General features: G+C 33.9%; 1 protein-coding gene across 3 annotated transcripts in view; it reads left to right on the plus strand.

The window, feature by feature from the left end:
* LOC128157355 (epidermal growth factor receptor-like) overlaps nt 1-17,425 on the plus strand; it is a 54,770-nt gene that overhangs the window by 26,791 nt on the left and 10,554 nt on the right. Inside the window, exons 2-21 of one of the 3 annotated variants that reach the window (XM_052819854.1) lie at nt 1,281-1,637; nt 1,899-2,042; nt 2,241-2,324; nt 2,741-2,859; nt 5,154-5,295; nt 5,520-5,627; nt 6,189-6,300; nt 8,150-8,314; nt 9,254-9,462; nt 12,365-12,576; nt 12,870-13,012; nt 13,200-13,407; nt 13,501-13,940; nt 14,200-14,350; nt 14,519-14,635; nt 14,784-15,068; nt 15,407-15,562; nt 15,817-16,039; nt 16,188-16,285; nt 16,823-16,915. In XM_052819854.1, coding sequence (XP_052675814.1) covers nt 1,281-1,637; nt 1,899-2,042; nt 2,241-2,324; nt 2,741-2,859; nt 5,154-5,295; nt 5,520-5,627; nt 6,189-6,300; nt 8,150-8,314; nt 9,254-9,462; nt 12,365-12,576; nt 12,870-13,012; nt 13,200-13,407; nt 13,501-13,940; nt 14,200-14,350; nt 14,519-14,635; nt 14,784-15,068; nt 15,407-15,562; nt 15,817-16,039; nt 16,188-16,285; nt 16,823-16,915 — 3,566 coding nt within the window. Of the gene's footprint in view, nt 1-1,280; nt 1,638-1,898; nt 2,043-2,240; nt 2,325-2,740; nt 2,860-5,153; nt 5,296-5,519; nt 5,628-6,188; nt 6,301-8,149; nt 8,315-9,253; nt 9,463-9,986; nt 10,214-12,364; nt 12,577-12,869; nt 13,013-13,199; nt 13,408-13,500; nt 13,941-14,199; nt 14,351-14,518; nt 14,636-14,783; nt 15,069-15,406; nt 15,563-15,816; nt 16,040-16,187; nt 16,286-16,822; nt 16,916-17,425 lie in introns of all 3 variants that reach the window. The other 2 variants (XM_052819853.1, XM_052819855.1) reach the window with 2 other exon arrangements.

Consider the following 17,425-nt stretch of genomic DNA (forward strand, 5'->3'; position numbering starts at 1 on the left):
AGCCTCTTTGTGATTGTAAATCTACCAAAGGGCAGTTAAGCTTACTTACAAGATTTGTGTATATTTACCCATCAATCCAGTAAGATTTTGCAATCTGTATTTAAGTAATGAAGTTAACAAATTTTTTGTTTGAGATCCTTTCTCAATTTTGGACTTGTTATACCCTTTCTTGTAAGTGAATCTTGACACAGAAGAGTATGTATGGGCGTTAGATGATCAGCTCTTTTGGAGGACAATAAAATCAGTGCTTGATTAATTAAACTTACCAATCGATATAAAGTATGTGATTAATTAAATTGTCAGTTATCATAGAAGTACTTTACAAGATGAACGCAATGAAAAAAAAAACCCACACTCAGAAAAATGAATACAACTATTTGTTACGTTTATAAGATATTAGATAGTTAATAATGCAAGACATTTTCTCAGATCCTGATTGCGTAGTATGAGCACTATTTTGACCTTCCTTAAAGATATGAATAAAGGATGAGATACTATGTAGAGATGGGGCTATTTCACTCCTACAGCATTGGCTTTATATTGACATAATTCTATTTCATTGGGGGGAGAATAAGTGGAGAGAAAACATGATTTTGAGATAGAGACATTTTGATATCTGATGGAGTTCAATAAATCAAATAATGCTACTGCCTGAAAACATTAAACATTTTGTAATCATATTAAATATCATAATGTGATTATGAACAGGCAGCTATTATACTTTGTAATGGCTTCAATCTTATTTGTAATGGACAGCTTCTTGTAACTGATGAAGAGAGAGAGAGAGAGAGAGAGAGAGAGAGATTTCTTGAAAATGATCCCACCATTGACAGTGTAAGCCAATGGTTAATGAAGCAATAAATATTTTTCAACAACAGTGGGTTAAGAGGGATGACGCATGACTATCGTAGACTTTTGTTTGTTTAATTAGTTTTGGCATAATATTATAGCAATGAATTGCTGTTGTCTCTGAACCAAAATATAAACAGGGAGTGCATGTTTAATTAAGTACAAAACCAATTGATTTATTAGCTGGGTTGTAAAGTCAATGATTTTTTATTAATTGATAAGGACAAGGAGAGATCTAAGAATCCCCTTTACTCTGGTTAATGTTTTTCAATAAAACAATATGAGGTCAAAAATTTTAATAAAATAGTTGAAGATTGAAATGAACAGAAAATGGTCATTGAGAGAAGAGTTTTATCTTTATGAAATACTAGTATACCCAAACAAAAACCGAAACAATAAATGACCTGATTTTCTTGTTTTATCCATTGTAGAGGTGTGCAGGGGCTCATCAGAAGGTGTGAGTACTAGTGGAGCCAATGACATAGCTAGATACACCAAACTGAAAAAACGCTACCAAAATTGTACCTATGTGGATGGAAATTTAGAAATCAAATTTTTAGAGCAAGGAAATGAAACATTTGACTTGAGTTTTCTATCCAAGATAGAGGAAGTGAGCGGCTATGTTCTTATTACTTCTGTGATAGCAGAAACCATCCCACTTACGAGTTTAAAAATTATTCGAGGGAACCAGTTGTTTAATTACAAGAACCATAGCTATAGCTTGTTTGTTGGTGTGAATAATCATGAAACGAGAGGTCTCAAGGAACTGTTGTTAACTAATTTATCAGGTAATTCAAATATATCATCAAGGGTTGTTTTAATCAAATTATTCATTATAAATATTTTAGATTTAAAGGCAATGTTACTTAACATTGAATATTTAATAAAAAGTTGATTTTCATCCACACAATTTGAAACGTAAGGGTCTTATCAGTACTTGTTGATTCACAAGACAGCTTGTAACTACAGACTTTGTGGTAAAGAAGTATTAACCAATATAACATGAAAAATGTCAGTTGATTTTTAAAATCATATTTTGATTTTTCCAGAAATCACAAGAGGAGATGTATATTTTGTCAATAATGATTGGCTTTGTTATCATGATACAATTTTATGGAAGGACATCAAATTTAACCCAGAATACAAAGTCAGATTTACTTCAACAAATTCATCAAAAACAGCAAGCCAATTATGTAAGTATTGTTTTTATCTGTTTTGATTGACACTACCTTTGTCTGAAGTATCTTGAATGTATATATTGTTATTATTTTCCACAGGTACTTTGTTTGAATATGAGAGTCAGAAGAACCTCATGATTTTTGTTTGCTAGTTTTATATACAGGAAAATACATGTATCGTAATTGCATCAATTCAATAAAAAATTTTTTCAGGCCCCCCATGTGCTCCAGAATGTTTTAAAAATGAAACTAAGAACTACCATTGTTGGGGAAGTGGACCCAACAAATGTCAGAAATGTGAGTAATGCCTATAAGTTAGTGATACAATGTGAGTAATGCCCATAATTAAGTTAATGATACATGGACTATATGAATAAATGCCTACAAGTTATTGATACTATGTGAGTAATGGCTATAAGTTAGTGATAATGCTTTTATATCCTGTAAAACAACAAAGGAAGCTTTAATTGTTTATGCTTAGATTTTAATTTAAATAACCCCCTTTGCCCTATATTGGCCAAGATAATCTACAGCGTGTGATGTGCAATAACCTTGAAGAATATCCTATGTCAGAGGTCAAGGTCATATCAAAATTCTTGATTAAAGCTCATACTTCTGGAAAGCTTCAGATGTACCAAAGTTAAGATGTACATTTGATTTCAATTAACACTTACTAAGACTCCATTATGATTTCCTGTTTTGTTTCATTTCAGTAATACGAGAGATATGTCACAAGAGTTGTGAAACAGGTTGTTTTGGATATGCAATAAGTGAATGCTGTCATTCCCAGTGCGCTGGGGGGTGTACTGGACCTAGAAGTTCAGACTGTGTTGTAAGTTCATTTTTCTTCTTTTGACTTTAAAAATCAAGTGATAGCAGTATATCTTTCGTGTTATCTGTTGATTTTGTTTTTCATTTTCCTTCCCTCTTCTTCTTTAACCTTAGATGTCCTTAAGGTCAGACGACACGTTCCTCAAAAATCTTTTTTGTATCTCCTCGTAATAAAGAGTTCCAATAAATAATATTGATTTTATAATTACTTTTAAAATGATCAAAATTTACTTGCAATTGGTTATATGTCTACATGGTCGAGTGGTTAGAACCGTGGCCGCTCTCTGCCAAAAGCGCATAGGTTCTAGAGATCGCGAGTTCCAATCCCCGCCTCGGCGGAGATATTGTTCTAATATTAGTGAATTTCGTTGTGCTGTAAATGTATTTATTTTTATATCAGCAATTCAAGTGTATTTTCAAGAAGATGATATAGGATATTGCATACTCTAGTATTTTGCTGAAATGCCTGGTAAGGTACCCTAATTTTTTGCAAGAAAGCTTGTCAAAGTAGTAGTAAACCATTAACAAATTCCTGGAAAAAGTTATCTAAAATTGAGGAACGTGTCGTCTGACCTTAAATACCAAGATCAAGTGTTATTGGTTAGTTCAAGGTATTATTTCACGTTAAGGTGAAATTGATAACTGTAAAACAAATTGTGATTGTTGATTTTATTTTAATGTAAAATTTTCTTTAAAAACATGCATTGTGATTAACCATCATTGAAATTTACTTTGAATTTTTCTGTACATCATAATGAATAAAAATATTTTTTTATGCCCCCACCATAAAATGGCTGGGACATATGGTGTTACCCCTTTCAGTCATTCTGTCATCATTCACTTTCCAAGCATTATATCAACAACCATTGCACACATTGAAATTTGATATATGGATGTATCTTATGAATATACAGCTTGAGTTCAAATTTGGTTCTGGTCCGATGATTTTTGACAGAGTTTTGCCTCTTGATTTTTGAAAAAAAAAAGAAGTAGGAAATTCACTTTCTGATCATAATATTAGCAACCATTGCACACATTCAACTCAAATATGATATATGGGTGCATCTTATGAATATATCCCCGAGTACCCAAACTCCTTCACCATAAGCAGAAAACATTGCGCATTTCTCTGCAAATTATTTTCTGCGGTTTTTATCATTTGCAATCTTTAAATATAACCTGAAACGTTATAATTTATAAAATAATTAACAAAAATATTTTTATTATTATTCATATAAGCCCTCTGAATACGACGTTTATCACATGTGCTATCATAACTTATGAACCTAACTCCGTCACCCACATGATGTATGATACGCCAGGGAATGAAGACACATTAACAATTTAGTTTAAACTTAATTTGTATCTAGGTCGTAATAATAAGTAAAATCAGTGTATACAATTTAAATTGTATATCATTTCATCAAAGTGAAATGATCGCCAGAATTAAAAAAAATGGTTCCATGTTACAAAAATCACAATGACCTTTTAGGAATGTATGGATGCTGTTTGATTTCTGTCCTTACATATTTCAAATATATCATATCAATAATGAATATATTAATGATTATATTAATATTTATTTATTACATTTTTAATAAATGTAGCATATTCTAAATACTGACATACCGTAACATATATCTGTAACCCTGTATATGGTAAAAATTACGGCATGAGCGATTTGACGATATTATCAAGTGTAGTGCATAAACAATATTGCAGACTGAAAAAAATGTATTAACAACCTTATTAAAAAATAGATTACATGTGAAATGTTTCATCTTGACCTCTCTTAAAATGACTGACCACGATAAAAAATCAAATGGGCCCGCATGTCAGAAATATCGTTATTTTTGTGCACCTGTGAAAAGGTGTTAGCCGATTTCACGCAATTACTGTTGCATAAAATGAACAAGGTGTAATTTTGGTATGTTTGAAGACATTCCTAAATTTAACCGTTGTAAATTGTTGACATTTGATTGTAGATTTTTGACATGCAAAAAAAGACGTCATAATCTCACTTGATTTCAAACGGCGAGGAGTTTTCCAAAAGTGACGGAGTTAGGGGGCTATGCGATACATTGGTTCCAGTCTGATAATTTTAGAAGAGTTGTGCCTCTTGAACTTTGAAAAAATGAGAAATTCTCAGTTTTCGCTCTTACTTTTGAAGTGATGCATATGTAAAGAATGTATTTCATATGAGGGGGCATTCATGGCATTACAACACATCTATAGTTTTTGACAGTAAATAGTCATCAGATTTTGACTATGATGGAGCACTGTTTTGTTTTGCAGGCATGCAAGAACTTCTATAATGAGGGAACTTGTGTCAGTGAGTGTCCAAAGCCGCGAAAATACAACCGAAACACCATGGTGTTAGAGGACAACCCATATGGAAAATACGCTTTTAAATCCCTGTGTCTCAAGAAATGCCCAGGTAGGTGTTGATGACAAAATGACACAGTTACTGGTACAAGATCTCTAGAGCTAATCTTTCTGTTTACTTATGAGTTCTAAATTGTTAAAATGTTTATACATACTGAAATTTCTAGACATTAACTTGCATGATAAATGATGTAAGATTTTATGCTTTTGATAGGAGTCTAAATAGATTTTTTTGTAATCTCTGATCTTTATTCCATTGATTTTTTTGGTTTTTAGATTACATGCTGGTAGATGAACAGAATGCTTTGTGTGTCAGGAAGTGTCCAGAGAACTACTACCCTGTCAACAACACCTGTGTCCCCTGTGATGGGGCATGTCCAAAGTGTAAGTCAGCATGAGCTAGGCACCATGTGAATCAGCCAAGATGCATTGATGCTATCTTCACTGTTCTGCATCTCTCTATAGAGAATGTTACACTCACATCATGGAGATGTCGCCAAGTGCTGGCAAAGGTCTCCAGACTTAGGGATGAGAGCCAGTTTAAGCTCAGTGCTTGAAGTATTTGAGCAGAGAATATCCATACTGTGCCAACACCTACTGGGATTTACCTCTTCTTCTACCGTTTTTGAAAAAGATTCACGACTTTAACTTCTCATGCCAATTTTTACAACCAATGGCTTTATGAAAAACATTTATATTGTAGCCTTTATGAACATTTACTCTCGCACACATATTTCAAAGTCTGTCAAAATAGGACTGGCAAATTAGATATATTCCCTTGTGAAACAAATTTAACTTTGCATAGAGCTTTAACATAAGATTTTTCTCGCAATAAATTTTTCTTTTATGAAGTTAATGTACATGTTTGTGTTGCAGTAGGTTTTACATGTACCTATTGCTACCAATTATTGTCATCTTCAACCTGGAATTGATTTTCTTTGACAGGGTGCAGTGGATTAAAGCAGGATGAATTTTTGTCCAGCAGAAATATTGATCAGTTTGAAAACTGCACTGTCATTGATGGGAATCTGAAAATTGTACAAACAACATTTGATGGGTTAGTAGAAATTACAGTATACAATTAAAGTGTACCACTGAGGGAGTCGGCAAGGTTCGAGTTCCCCGAGGGTAAGTCTATTTCCCGGGGCTTCCCCTTGGCAAATAGACTTGCTTGAGAAGAACTGGAATCTTGCTGGCTCCTTCAGTGGTGTTCTTTAACTGCTTTATTATACCGATACAAAAATCGATCGGAAAAAGTTCAAATTCATATAATTCTTTGTGTATCCAACAAGTTATAACGTCAAAATAAATAAAATTAAATTGCATGCGCATCATATTGTGACGTAGGCAAGTTATATTGTATGATTAGGATGAATAAGTATAGCCAGTCAAAAAAGGACATTGCAACTAGAATCAAATTATATGATTATGAATATTCAAGATTTTATTCGCAATATTTCATAGCTTTTCCTCTGTTAACAGAAATTACAAAGTGTTCCAAATAGGTGTATCAGGGAGTTTTCCAACTGACACACCATTTTGCAGGGAATAGAGAGGTTGAGATTTAAAACGTGTACGGGTACGCGTACGTGTGTTATCATTACACGTACAAGTACACGTTTTTGTAATTCATCAGTTGAGATTTCTTAACTTGTAGGATATAGACTTGTACGTAAATTTCGACAGTTTTTGACATGAATTTACTAAATTAGCTCTAAATTAATGGTGAATTTCTTATCAATTTGCATGCAAATTAAGTTTAAAAATCTATGTAATGTATTATGTAATATATTTACCCATCAATAAGATTATGTTTGTTATAAAAGTTACAAGTTTGTACTTACGTGTAGACAACAGTCTACAAGTTAAGAAAACGTGTAGAAACATCGTCACAAAACTGATGACCTAATACGCGAAGAATGTAGGTGATTCCCCTAGTACACGTACACGTTTGAAATCTCAACCTCTCTAATCAGTCTGTTTTGCAGTAGATCAAGAAACATATCGAATAACGTTTATAAATAGGGGAATAATTAAATGAATTGATCCATACAATATAAAACTGAGCTCCTTGAAAATTTGTCATTTTCAAAAATAGTTTTTTAAAACCTTTATACATTTATCAACTTTCCACATTTAAGAAATCTTTTATTCCAAAACATGTACAGTAAAAGTTGGTTATAGTGAAGTCCTAGGGACTAATGGATTTCCTTCGTTATTCCGGTAATTTGTTATATCTGTATAACGAATTAGTAATAATAACAACCAATTCACTGTATACATATTTTCTTTCACCAGACTAATTTTTGCTAATTGAGGCTTGGAATAAAAATACATTTCTTTGATACCTTTAATAATTGGATTGTGAGTCAAATAATTGATAGGAAAATCAATTCATTCAAACTATTTTGTTAAATGGTAATGCAAATTTTTTTAAACAATAAAAGAAATTCGTTATAAAAGTGTTAAATTTTATTAGTATTCAAAATCAGTTCGCTATACCTGTATATTTGTTATATCCAAATTCGTTATAACCGTAAAATTTTGCAAAGATTTGATAAGAATTTTGCCGGGGACTCAAAAAAACTTCGCTATATCCAAGAAGTCGCTATATCTGTGTTTGTACTTAATGAGTTTTACTGTACCTGGTATATATAAATGCAGTGATTACGGTTGTTCATGTCAGAGACTTTCAGAGAAAGTTCATTCTGATGGGACCAATGTTTTTACATGCTATGATAAGACCAAATTTACTTGAATTGGATTGAATATTGATAAATTAATGAGAATAGATGTTGACTTTACAAAATAGACTTACATTATATTGTTAGATTTTAATTAAAAGCAATGGACGCTTTAGTACTGTAATTTGTCTGACTTTTAAAAGAATTTGTATTGCTTTGCAGAGACAACTACACACATCTGGAGGGTCTGAAAAGAGAGCAGTTGAATGTATTTAAAACCGTAAAGGAGATCACGGGGTACCTGATGGTTCAGGGGGGCAACCAGGCCATGTCTGATCTGTCCTTCCTCTCCAACCTTCAAATTATTCATGGACGCGACCTAGACATGTAAGTGGGACAAAATGGCATCAGATTTTAAAGAAAGTTTTCTGATCAATATTGGTGTCTGTCTGATGAAAATTCCTATTTTTTTGACTATAGATGAATAAAAAAAATGTCTGTTTTGATTTAATGAACAAATTAAGACATACTGTTATTTATGAAACAAATATCTGACAAACAGAAAGGGGATAAAGGAGAAAAATTGACTTTTGCCCTTCCCAGAATACAATGTACAATTTTCATAAAGTAATCTGAAGAATTGAAACAAGATATAAAAAAAGAAGACACCAAAATAAATAAATAAATAAAATAAATAAATGAAATAAAATAAAAAAATAATAATACATTAATAGATATTAATTTAAATCGTCCTAAAGTGAATTCTGTTTTGATTCAGATTTTACTTTTCAATTAGTTATACATGTATACATATCGTTTGTTAATGACCAAAGACTTATACCTTCTCAACAATTACAAGATTAACCTGATCTTTTAAGTCACTATATTTTTTTCTAAAGTTCCCCACAATTGTATGCAATATTCATGTATTGTGTATTTCACACAAGATGAGAATTGTAACTTTTAATTTTATAGTAATTCATTTAACAATGTTCATTAAATCTTGATTATGAATGGGAGAATGGGAATAAGCAGATAAGCATTCCACTGCTTCCTGCAATTATGAACTTCATGATTTATATGATGATATATCTGTTATTTTACTGATTATTTGATAATGAGAAATCTTTTTTGAATGTGCAGGTTAAAGCTCTGGTTCAGGCATCATATTACATTGTATTAGTGACTTATAAGCAGTATGATAATTTCTCTAATTTGTTCTTTATTTCACAGATTATGTGTTTTTCCTACAGATGCTGTGTTATATAGAATTTTTGTACTATATACTTTGTTACTTTTATCTACAAGTCATTTGTTCTTTCACAGGACGTCAGGGTATGGCCTTTTGGTTGCTGGTCTATCTAACTTGACAGAAATCAATCTTTTGTCATTAAAAAGAGTTGGAGCAGGACATATTGTTATATTTCATAATCCTCAACTTTGTTACATAGCGCCACTAATGTTTAAGTCCATAATCAGCAACCATGAAAAGCAAAGGGTAGTAGTCGGGAATAATAAACAACCTGACAAATGTAGTATGTATCATTTTGGGACAAAAAAATCTTGAAGAATGCTAAATGTATAACATGTAGCTATGAAGCATTTCTTTTTGTCACAGCAGAATGATTGTAGAGTTCGGCATTTATGCCGTATGGTAATATGTTTATTTGTACACCTTATTAATGGAAAACAGATTTTGAATACTAAAGAAATTATATTTACATGCATACAAGAATTCTGCTGTGATTTCAGAAAGGGCTGTTTCATGTGGACTAAGATCTATTGATGTATGGGTAGAGCAGATCTCCTGGCAGATACATGTATAGAAAATGAGACGTTTGCTTATTGTGATACATTACACGAAGAAGGTTCACAAAGAACTTCATTACACATTCCGTAACAGACTGCATGACAACGCAGAGTGCATGCTGGTCCTGTCATGACTTTCATTGGCTCAAACCATTTAAATTGCTGAAAATGAAGGGTCTTTTCAAAGTGCTTCATCTTGTGGGCCTTCTTCAGAATGCATGATTGACGTGCTTTTTGTTTCTATTTTTAGAGCATCGAATGCATTTAGTGCGTTTATGACAAATCTTAATTCACTGGAGTTGATATCGCTAAGAAGTATAAAAAATGGAAAAATAAGCCTGTTTGGGAATAAGGAGCTGTGTTTTATAGAAGGCACTGATTTTACCCAACTCCTTACTGTCCAAAAAAACCAAGATCAAGGGTTCAAAATCAAAGATTATGTACAGAGCAGGGACAATCGGCCCCCTGAAGATTGCAGTATGTAGTGTTCTTTGATGATTATTTTTTTCACACTTTTTTATGTGTTCATCTTGTTTGAGAATTTGTCAGGCTGTCAGATTGAGTGATCATACATTTACACATTCAACAATCATGCAGTAAAATATTGCATACTTAAAGGTATTGAAATGCTTCTTGGAAGAAAAAAAGTATTAATTACACTGTTTTGTAAATATAGCATGTTTAAGAAAAAGAAAAAAATAGGTGAAAAAGAATGCATTTGAAATCTGGAACACTTTAGAAATTGTATATGAAAAAAAGACCTTTTTTCTAGGCTCAATTTTGAATTCAAGTTTTGGAATTTTGTAGACTTAGGTCAGTTAGGAAATTTGAAATGGACATATGGGTTGATCTATCCTTTCACAATGTTCATTTTGCCATTACAATCATCTGGCTGGTTATCAGAGCTTTTGTTTGGCTGTGATTTTGTGAGGGACAGGGTTTGTTTGCATGATTTTTCATGTGGTATGTGGTCATTGATCGCTCATCGGAAAGTTTGACTGGTAAAACAAGATGAAAGGAGTACTGCTGGGTCACTGTCTCCTTATACCTCTCCCCACAACATTGTCAAATTCTTTCTTATGCCTAATGTAAGTCACTGTTTTATTTTTAACAATTTGACCTAATAGTAAGCCAATTAAAAATCGTACCAGCAGTACAGGGTTAATTAAGGCACAAATTTAGGGTCTTATATGCAGTATTAACATGTCCTCTAAATGACAAAGTAAAAATGTTCCAATTTATCCTTGTGTTTGCTACCTGTACCAGTCTGTGAAACTAAATAAACAATGAATAAGATCTTGTTTCTCTGTTACCCTGTATATTCATATATCGAAATTCCAACATACAAAAATATGTATGATTTTAGGTGATGTGGTAACTAACCAATATGTACCGGTTTTCTGTGGTTTAAAAGTCTTAAAATGTCTTCCGAAACAGCTTTTTCACACTGTAACAGTTTTGTCTTAAACTTGAACTAATGCTGTGGGTTTTGCCCTCCTGTGAACCTGACTTGATGACCATTGTGTTTCCTTTTTCCAGTGATTCCAAAAGAAGTAAATGTTTTGTCAAGTTATATAAGTCCAGTACATGTATTTGCAAGCATGTTTTAATGACCAGACCAATGCATCATGTAGACTTCTCTTGGACACATACTTTTTTAACAAAGGGAACACTCCCTGTTCAGTGTTTTTACTGAATTAGATGAAAGAGATATAAAATAGGCCGATGTACATATAATTTAAATGATTTACAGATGAGAATTTGGTGATCGATAAATTTTATAACTCTAGTAATAAATTACAGCTAATGATAGATTCCATAGAATTCTTTTAGTGATATAATCAATAGATATAGTTATGACATTAATAGATGGTTTGTTTAGCATGATTTCTGTCAAAGCACATTGCTAATGGTTCATGTTATATCAATTTTGAAAAATCAGATTCTGTGTATTTTAAAGAAAATAATGCCAACTGTATAGGAATTAGCAAATTTTTTTTGAGAAACTGTTCTTAAAAAAAGTAAATGCAGATTACACATGTGTGTAAAGTGTCCAAGATTAAAAACCATTTAGCTGATCAGTTGATAGTACTTTTTTGTATGTGACCATGTGTATGTAACCATGTCCTCTGTTCTTGTTGATGTCCACACTGTGTGTTCATTGTCATTTTGTGGGTAACAAAGTGTTGTACATGTCAAATTCCATTTTTGTACCATTAGTCTATTTAAAAATTCTGGGTAAAATAAAATCAATCTATAATTCATCTCAGAGCATGTGCATTTTGGGCATGGACTTGAAAATCATGCGTATTGGATCAAAATAATGCTTCTATAAGATGAGTTTGATGCCCTTACAATCCTAGCAGATTTCCCATCTGTCCTGTTATTAATATGAATGCTGCATGACACTAATGCATCTTTTGAAGAAACAAGAAATATATTTATTTAATGGTTTTTATGTAAGATTTGTGATCACTTTAATTCATTTTAGTTTAAATGAAAGAGATCTTTTAATTGAATTTTGAAGTCTTTATAAATAATTTTCATTATTGTTAACAGTTATGAATGTATAATGTATGACCGCCTCATGAGAAACTTGAATCTAACTAGTTTTTTACATTGGTGCAGAAAGGGATGGAGATGTTTGTCATCAAAGTTGCTCAGATGAAGGCTGCTGGGGAAAAGGTGCCAACAAATGTTTGAATTGTCGTTCCTTCAAGATCGACAACAGTAGCAATATTTGTATAGAAGACTGCACGCGAGCCCCTATGTTATACAATGCAGGAAACAAGCTATGTAAATTCTGCGATGAGGAGTGTTTGGATAGCTGTTATGGAGAGGTATTTTGAATTGATTGTACTTCTCTACTAACTTCTTCAAATCATGTATTTTCATCTTAAGTCCCTGAAAACGCGACATTTATTTGTAAAAAAAAAATCTGTGCTTTTCCAGGCATCATGATAGTATAAACTCTTATACTTTTCAATTATTATGTTGCAAGAACATTTTTTACTCAATTAAAAGAAAAAAAGCATCATGAAAACTTTGAATAAAGTCTAGCAGATGTTTTGCTTTAGCTATTGTTTGTTTATATCAGAGATTTGTCATTCTTTCTGTAAATCTTGGTACACAGGGACCTGGGAATTGTACATTGTGTAAACATGTCACCATCAGAGGCAAAGATAATTCCACCACATGTCTGAACCAATGTCCCGAGATGTTCTTTGCCAACGAGAACAATATCTGTCTTCCCTGCAGTGACAAATGTGCAGAAGGGTATGTGAAGTAAAAAAACAATATTTAGATCTGTATGCAATATTTTGGATTTCAATACTTTATAATTCGTATGTTAATGTTATATAGCTTTCATGTACATGAACAAATACATTAAAGATAATACAATATATGTATCTTAGGTGTTTCACAAAGTGTAAAACAGATATTGTTCTTTTCTTACATTTAGCTGCACTGGGCCCTCCGATATCGTAGGAATAGGTGGTTGTAACACATGTGACCTTGCAATAGAGACAAAGGATGAACTAAACAAGACCATCTTCAGGTGTTTATCGGATGGTACAGCCAATAGATGTCCATACAACTACTATGTGACCTACATCAGTAAGGAGACTTCAATACACCTTCTTGGTTCGGAAATCTTGATGGGCAGCTCGGTAAGTTGAGGATCATGAAGATCAGGGGAGCTCTGGTTCTAGAGATTTCATCATTGTTTTACAGATTTATGACAACTTTGCTTTGTTTTGTAGGCTTGCTTCCACTGTGATGATATGTGTGATGGGTGTTTTCAGGGAAGTAATGTTAACTGCATAAAATGTAAATACGTCAAGCAAGACAGTGCCTGCCGATTGTCCTGTTTGAACATGTTTTACCCCGATGAGAATAAGGAGTGCCAGCAGTGTCATGAAGAGTGCCGAGGGGGGTGTTACGGTCCCTCCGAAACCCAGTGTAATGCTTGCAACAACTTCAAGGTGTACTTGGATAAAGCATCATGGACTGATAATCACAACAACTGTACTGATCCTGGCGTTAGTTGTAGGCAGTTTAATTGCACCAAGACCTGCCCATCTGACATGACCTACACGATTAAGGACCCATTATCTGACGGGGAAACCACCACTCTGTGTGTTGATGAGAGCCACCCAGAGGTGGCAGCCAGATTAGCCCAACAGGAAGACGACAATAAAAAGTAAATCTGAAGTATTTAATGAAGCAAAATTCTACATGTGTTCATAATGAATAGAATATTAAGGGTTTTATGATGATGTGAAAAATGACATAATCTAATTAAGATTAAATGTATGTAAATCCCTTCTTCTATAATGCCTTACAAAGAATCCCTGCAGGACTTGCATGTGCAGATTTACTTTTGTATACTTTGGACTCTTAGTCAGAAAGACTATCAGTCAAACCCACTTGTAAATTTACTTCATTGGTTTTACTTGCAGGAAGACCAGCATCATCCTGGGCTCTGTTATTGGTGGGGTGGTCCTGCTGGCAGCGGCTCTTGTTCTCTTTGGATATTGCTGGTGTCAGAGAGCAAAGGCTCAGGAGAAAACCGCAATCCTCACAGCCAAGATGACAGGATATGAAGATGAGGTAGAATTTCTGGTTCATTTTTAGCTCTCTGATGAAGTGTTCTTAGAAATGCAAAATATTTAATTTAGCCGTTAACAGAGCATATATGTCAGTCTATTAACACATCTAGTTTTTACCGGTAATCTTGTTACAATGTAGAATTATTAACATTGTTTGACATGATTACAGCAACCATTGACTCCAACCAATGCCAAACCAGACATGTCTAGTATCCGCCTTATAAAGCAGTCTGAGCTACGAAGAGGCGGGATTATTGGCTCAGGAGCATTTGGCACTGTGTACAAGGTATAAGGGCAAGAACTAACTGTTTGGTTTATCATCAAAACTTTGTTGATTTTTCTAGTTACTGAAAATTTCATTATTACCTTAGGTTATAATCACACAGAGAGTTGGGACAATATTTGATCTTGTATGCTTATATTTGACCTTGTAGGGATTTTGGATTCCTCAGGATGAGAATGTGAAAATTCCTGTCGCCATTAAAGTTTTGTCAGACAGTACATCACCGTGTCAGAACAAGGAGCTGCTGGAGGAGGCTCGTGTGATGGCCTCGGTAGAAAACCCTTGCTGTATCCGTATTCTGGCAGTGTGTATGACCGCCCAGATGATGCTGATTACACAGTTAATGCCATTAGGTTGTCTTCTGGACTATGTCCGAAAACACAAAGATAATATTGGCTCCAAAGTTCTTCTCAACTGGTGTACGCAGATTGCAAAGGTAATGATATCCTCTTTTGCTTTCACTCATCAGACTAAAACAATCAAAAACCTATTAAATTTCATCACTAAAACATGTTAATAGCTTATGCACCAGCTAATAAGATTATGTATTGTATGAGCAATAGGTCAGTGGGGGTTTTAGAACAAAACTTTTTTATTTGGCCAAATTATTTGAATAGTTGTAAGATAAATTGATGTAATGAATATAACATGAAACCACAGAGTACTCTTGCCTATTGTAGGGTTTCATTTGACTCATGGTTTGTTCCCTTATGTATGAATGTACCCAGTCAAAATACAATGTACCGGTAGTTCAAACTTACATTATAATTACAGGGCATGGCATATTTAGAGGAGAGGGGCATTGTCCACAGGGACTTGGCGGCCAGGAACGTGCTGGTCCAGAGTCCGGGCCAGATTAAGATCACAGACTTTGGTCTGGCCAAGTTACTGGACATCAACGAGGACGAGTACCATGCAGCAGGAGGGAAGGTAACAGTTGAACAAGTTCTTCTCCAAATTACTGACACTGACAAATCACTTACAAATAACTGACATCATTGTCAGCAAAAAAAAGACAATCTATAGACTTCACTTTTAAAATATTTGTATTCTTTGCAAAATATTTAAAGGAAAGCAGTTTGATGGCAAGAAAGTCCCCCTCTCTCTTTCTGTGCTGCTTTTCTATGATTTTACGGTTGAATGAATTGTGACAAAATTTAGATACCAAATACTTTATTTATCAGATGCCCATTAAGTGGCTGGCCCTAGAATGCATTCAGCAGAGGATCTTCACACACAAGAGTGATGTCTGGAGTTTTGGGGTAACAGTCTGGGAGCTCTTTACATACGGACAAAGGCCGTATGAGAATGTGAGAGCGAGGGATGTACCTGATTTACTGGAGAAAGGGGAGCGGCTCCCCCAGCCCTCTATCTGTACCATTGATGTCTACATGATTATGATCAAGTGTAAGCATCCTATATCTACACTTCATTGTCATTATTACCATGATTCTGGATTTTTTTTTATGTATATGTTATTCATTATGGTATGCTTAAGAAATTTCCTACAGCATTTTTTTAGAAGCATGTATTTGAAACGCGAATAATTTTGCAGGTTGGATGCTGGATGCGGACAGCCGTCCCTCATTCTTTGAGCTAACTGAAGAGTTTGCCAAAATGGCCCGAGATCCTGGTCGCTACTTGGTTATTTCAGTAAGTATCTCTGTGCAGATGCTGCTTAGCCCATCATTGTAGGAATTTACTTTATAGCGTACATTTTTATATAACCAGAGCTTTCATTGCTTATTGGGGGCGCTGTACTGTATGAACGTGCAAGGGAGTCTGAAAAGGGGCATCTTGTACAGTATTATGGTGGTAGTACTTTGTACATGTACACATATCTGGATTAGTTTTTATCATCCAGGATGTGTGTGTTTGTGTCTGTTATCAGAGATTTGAGAAAGTGGAGTGGGTGGGGGGGGGGGGGGGGGGAATCACTGTGATGGGGAAATCATGTCTGCAATAATAAATAAATTTCTTCCTTTACATTTTTAAGATGAAAAATGCCTCAATAACATTTTTACTTTCGAAACGTCTGTAAGAAAGTAGCTGATAGATGAAATGTTTGAACACACATTAGATTCATCTGTGTGTTGGTTGATTTGCGCAGTGCACTGTAATGAATTAATAACTCACCAAAACATTTCCGTGTGTTGAATCACTTGATAAAGATATTTGTCACCATCTCAGGGAGATGTATTGAAGAAAATCCCAGATGAATCGAATACGCCCTCAGCGATTGAGCTTATCACGCCCAATACATCCAACAATCCCAAAGTGGAGGTATAGAACGAAAGCAGCGACTGGTTAACGCATGGGTGTGCTCGTATATATCTTGTAGCGTTTCCTTATATATGTGCATTTAATTTATTAATCTGCATATCTATGTCCGTTTTTTTGCCATGTCCAATAACATTAACAGTTGAATCCATCCGTCATCCCCTACATCAATATATCTATGTCAGTTCTTCAAACAGGCCTTTCAAGTTTCCAGGTTGATGCATCCAAATATATAAGGCCATCTCTTTTATGTTTAATTGTCATTTCTGGACTCCATCTTCTCTCTTCTTTCAGTATACATGTATACTTTATAGATTATGTGGGATGTACCTTCTTGAAATTTTGTTTTTAATAGTGTGATATTTAATGAGTAAAAAAAAAATCCTTGATCTTACTTTTGAGTGATACTCTCTCAAAATGAATAAACGCACTCTTTGTTTCCCCTTTTCCCTCACCAAAGTAGAACATATATCTAACTTAAAATAACCTGTAAAACAACACCAATGGTTTCTG

The sequence above is a fragment of the Crassostrea angulata genome, chromosome 7, assembly GCF_025612915.1.
Source record: "Crassostrea angulata isolate pt1a10 chromosome 7, ASM2561291v2, whole genome shotgun sequence".
Lineage (NCBI taxonomy): Eukaryota > Metazoa > Mollusca > Bivalvia > Ostreida > Ostreidae > Magallana > Magallana angulata.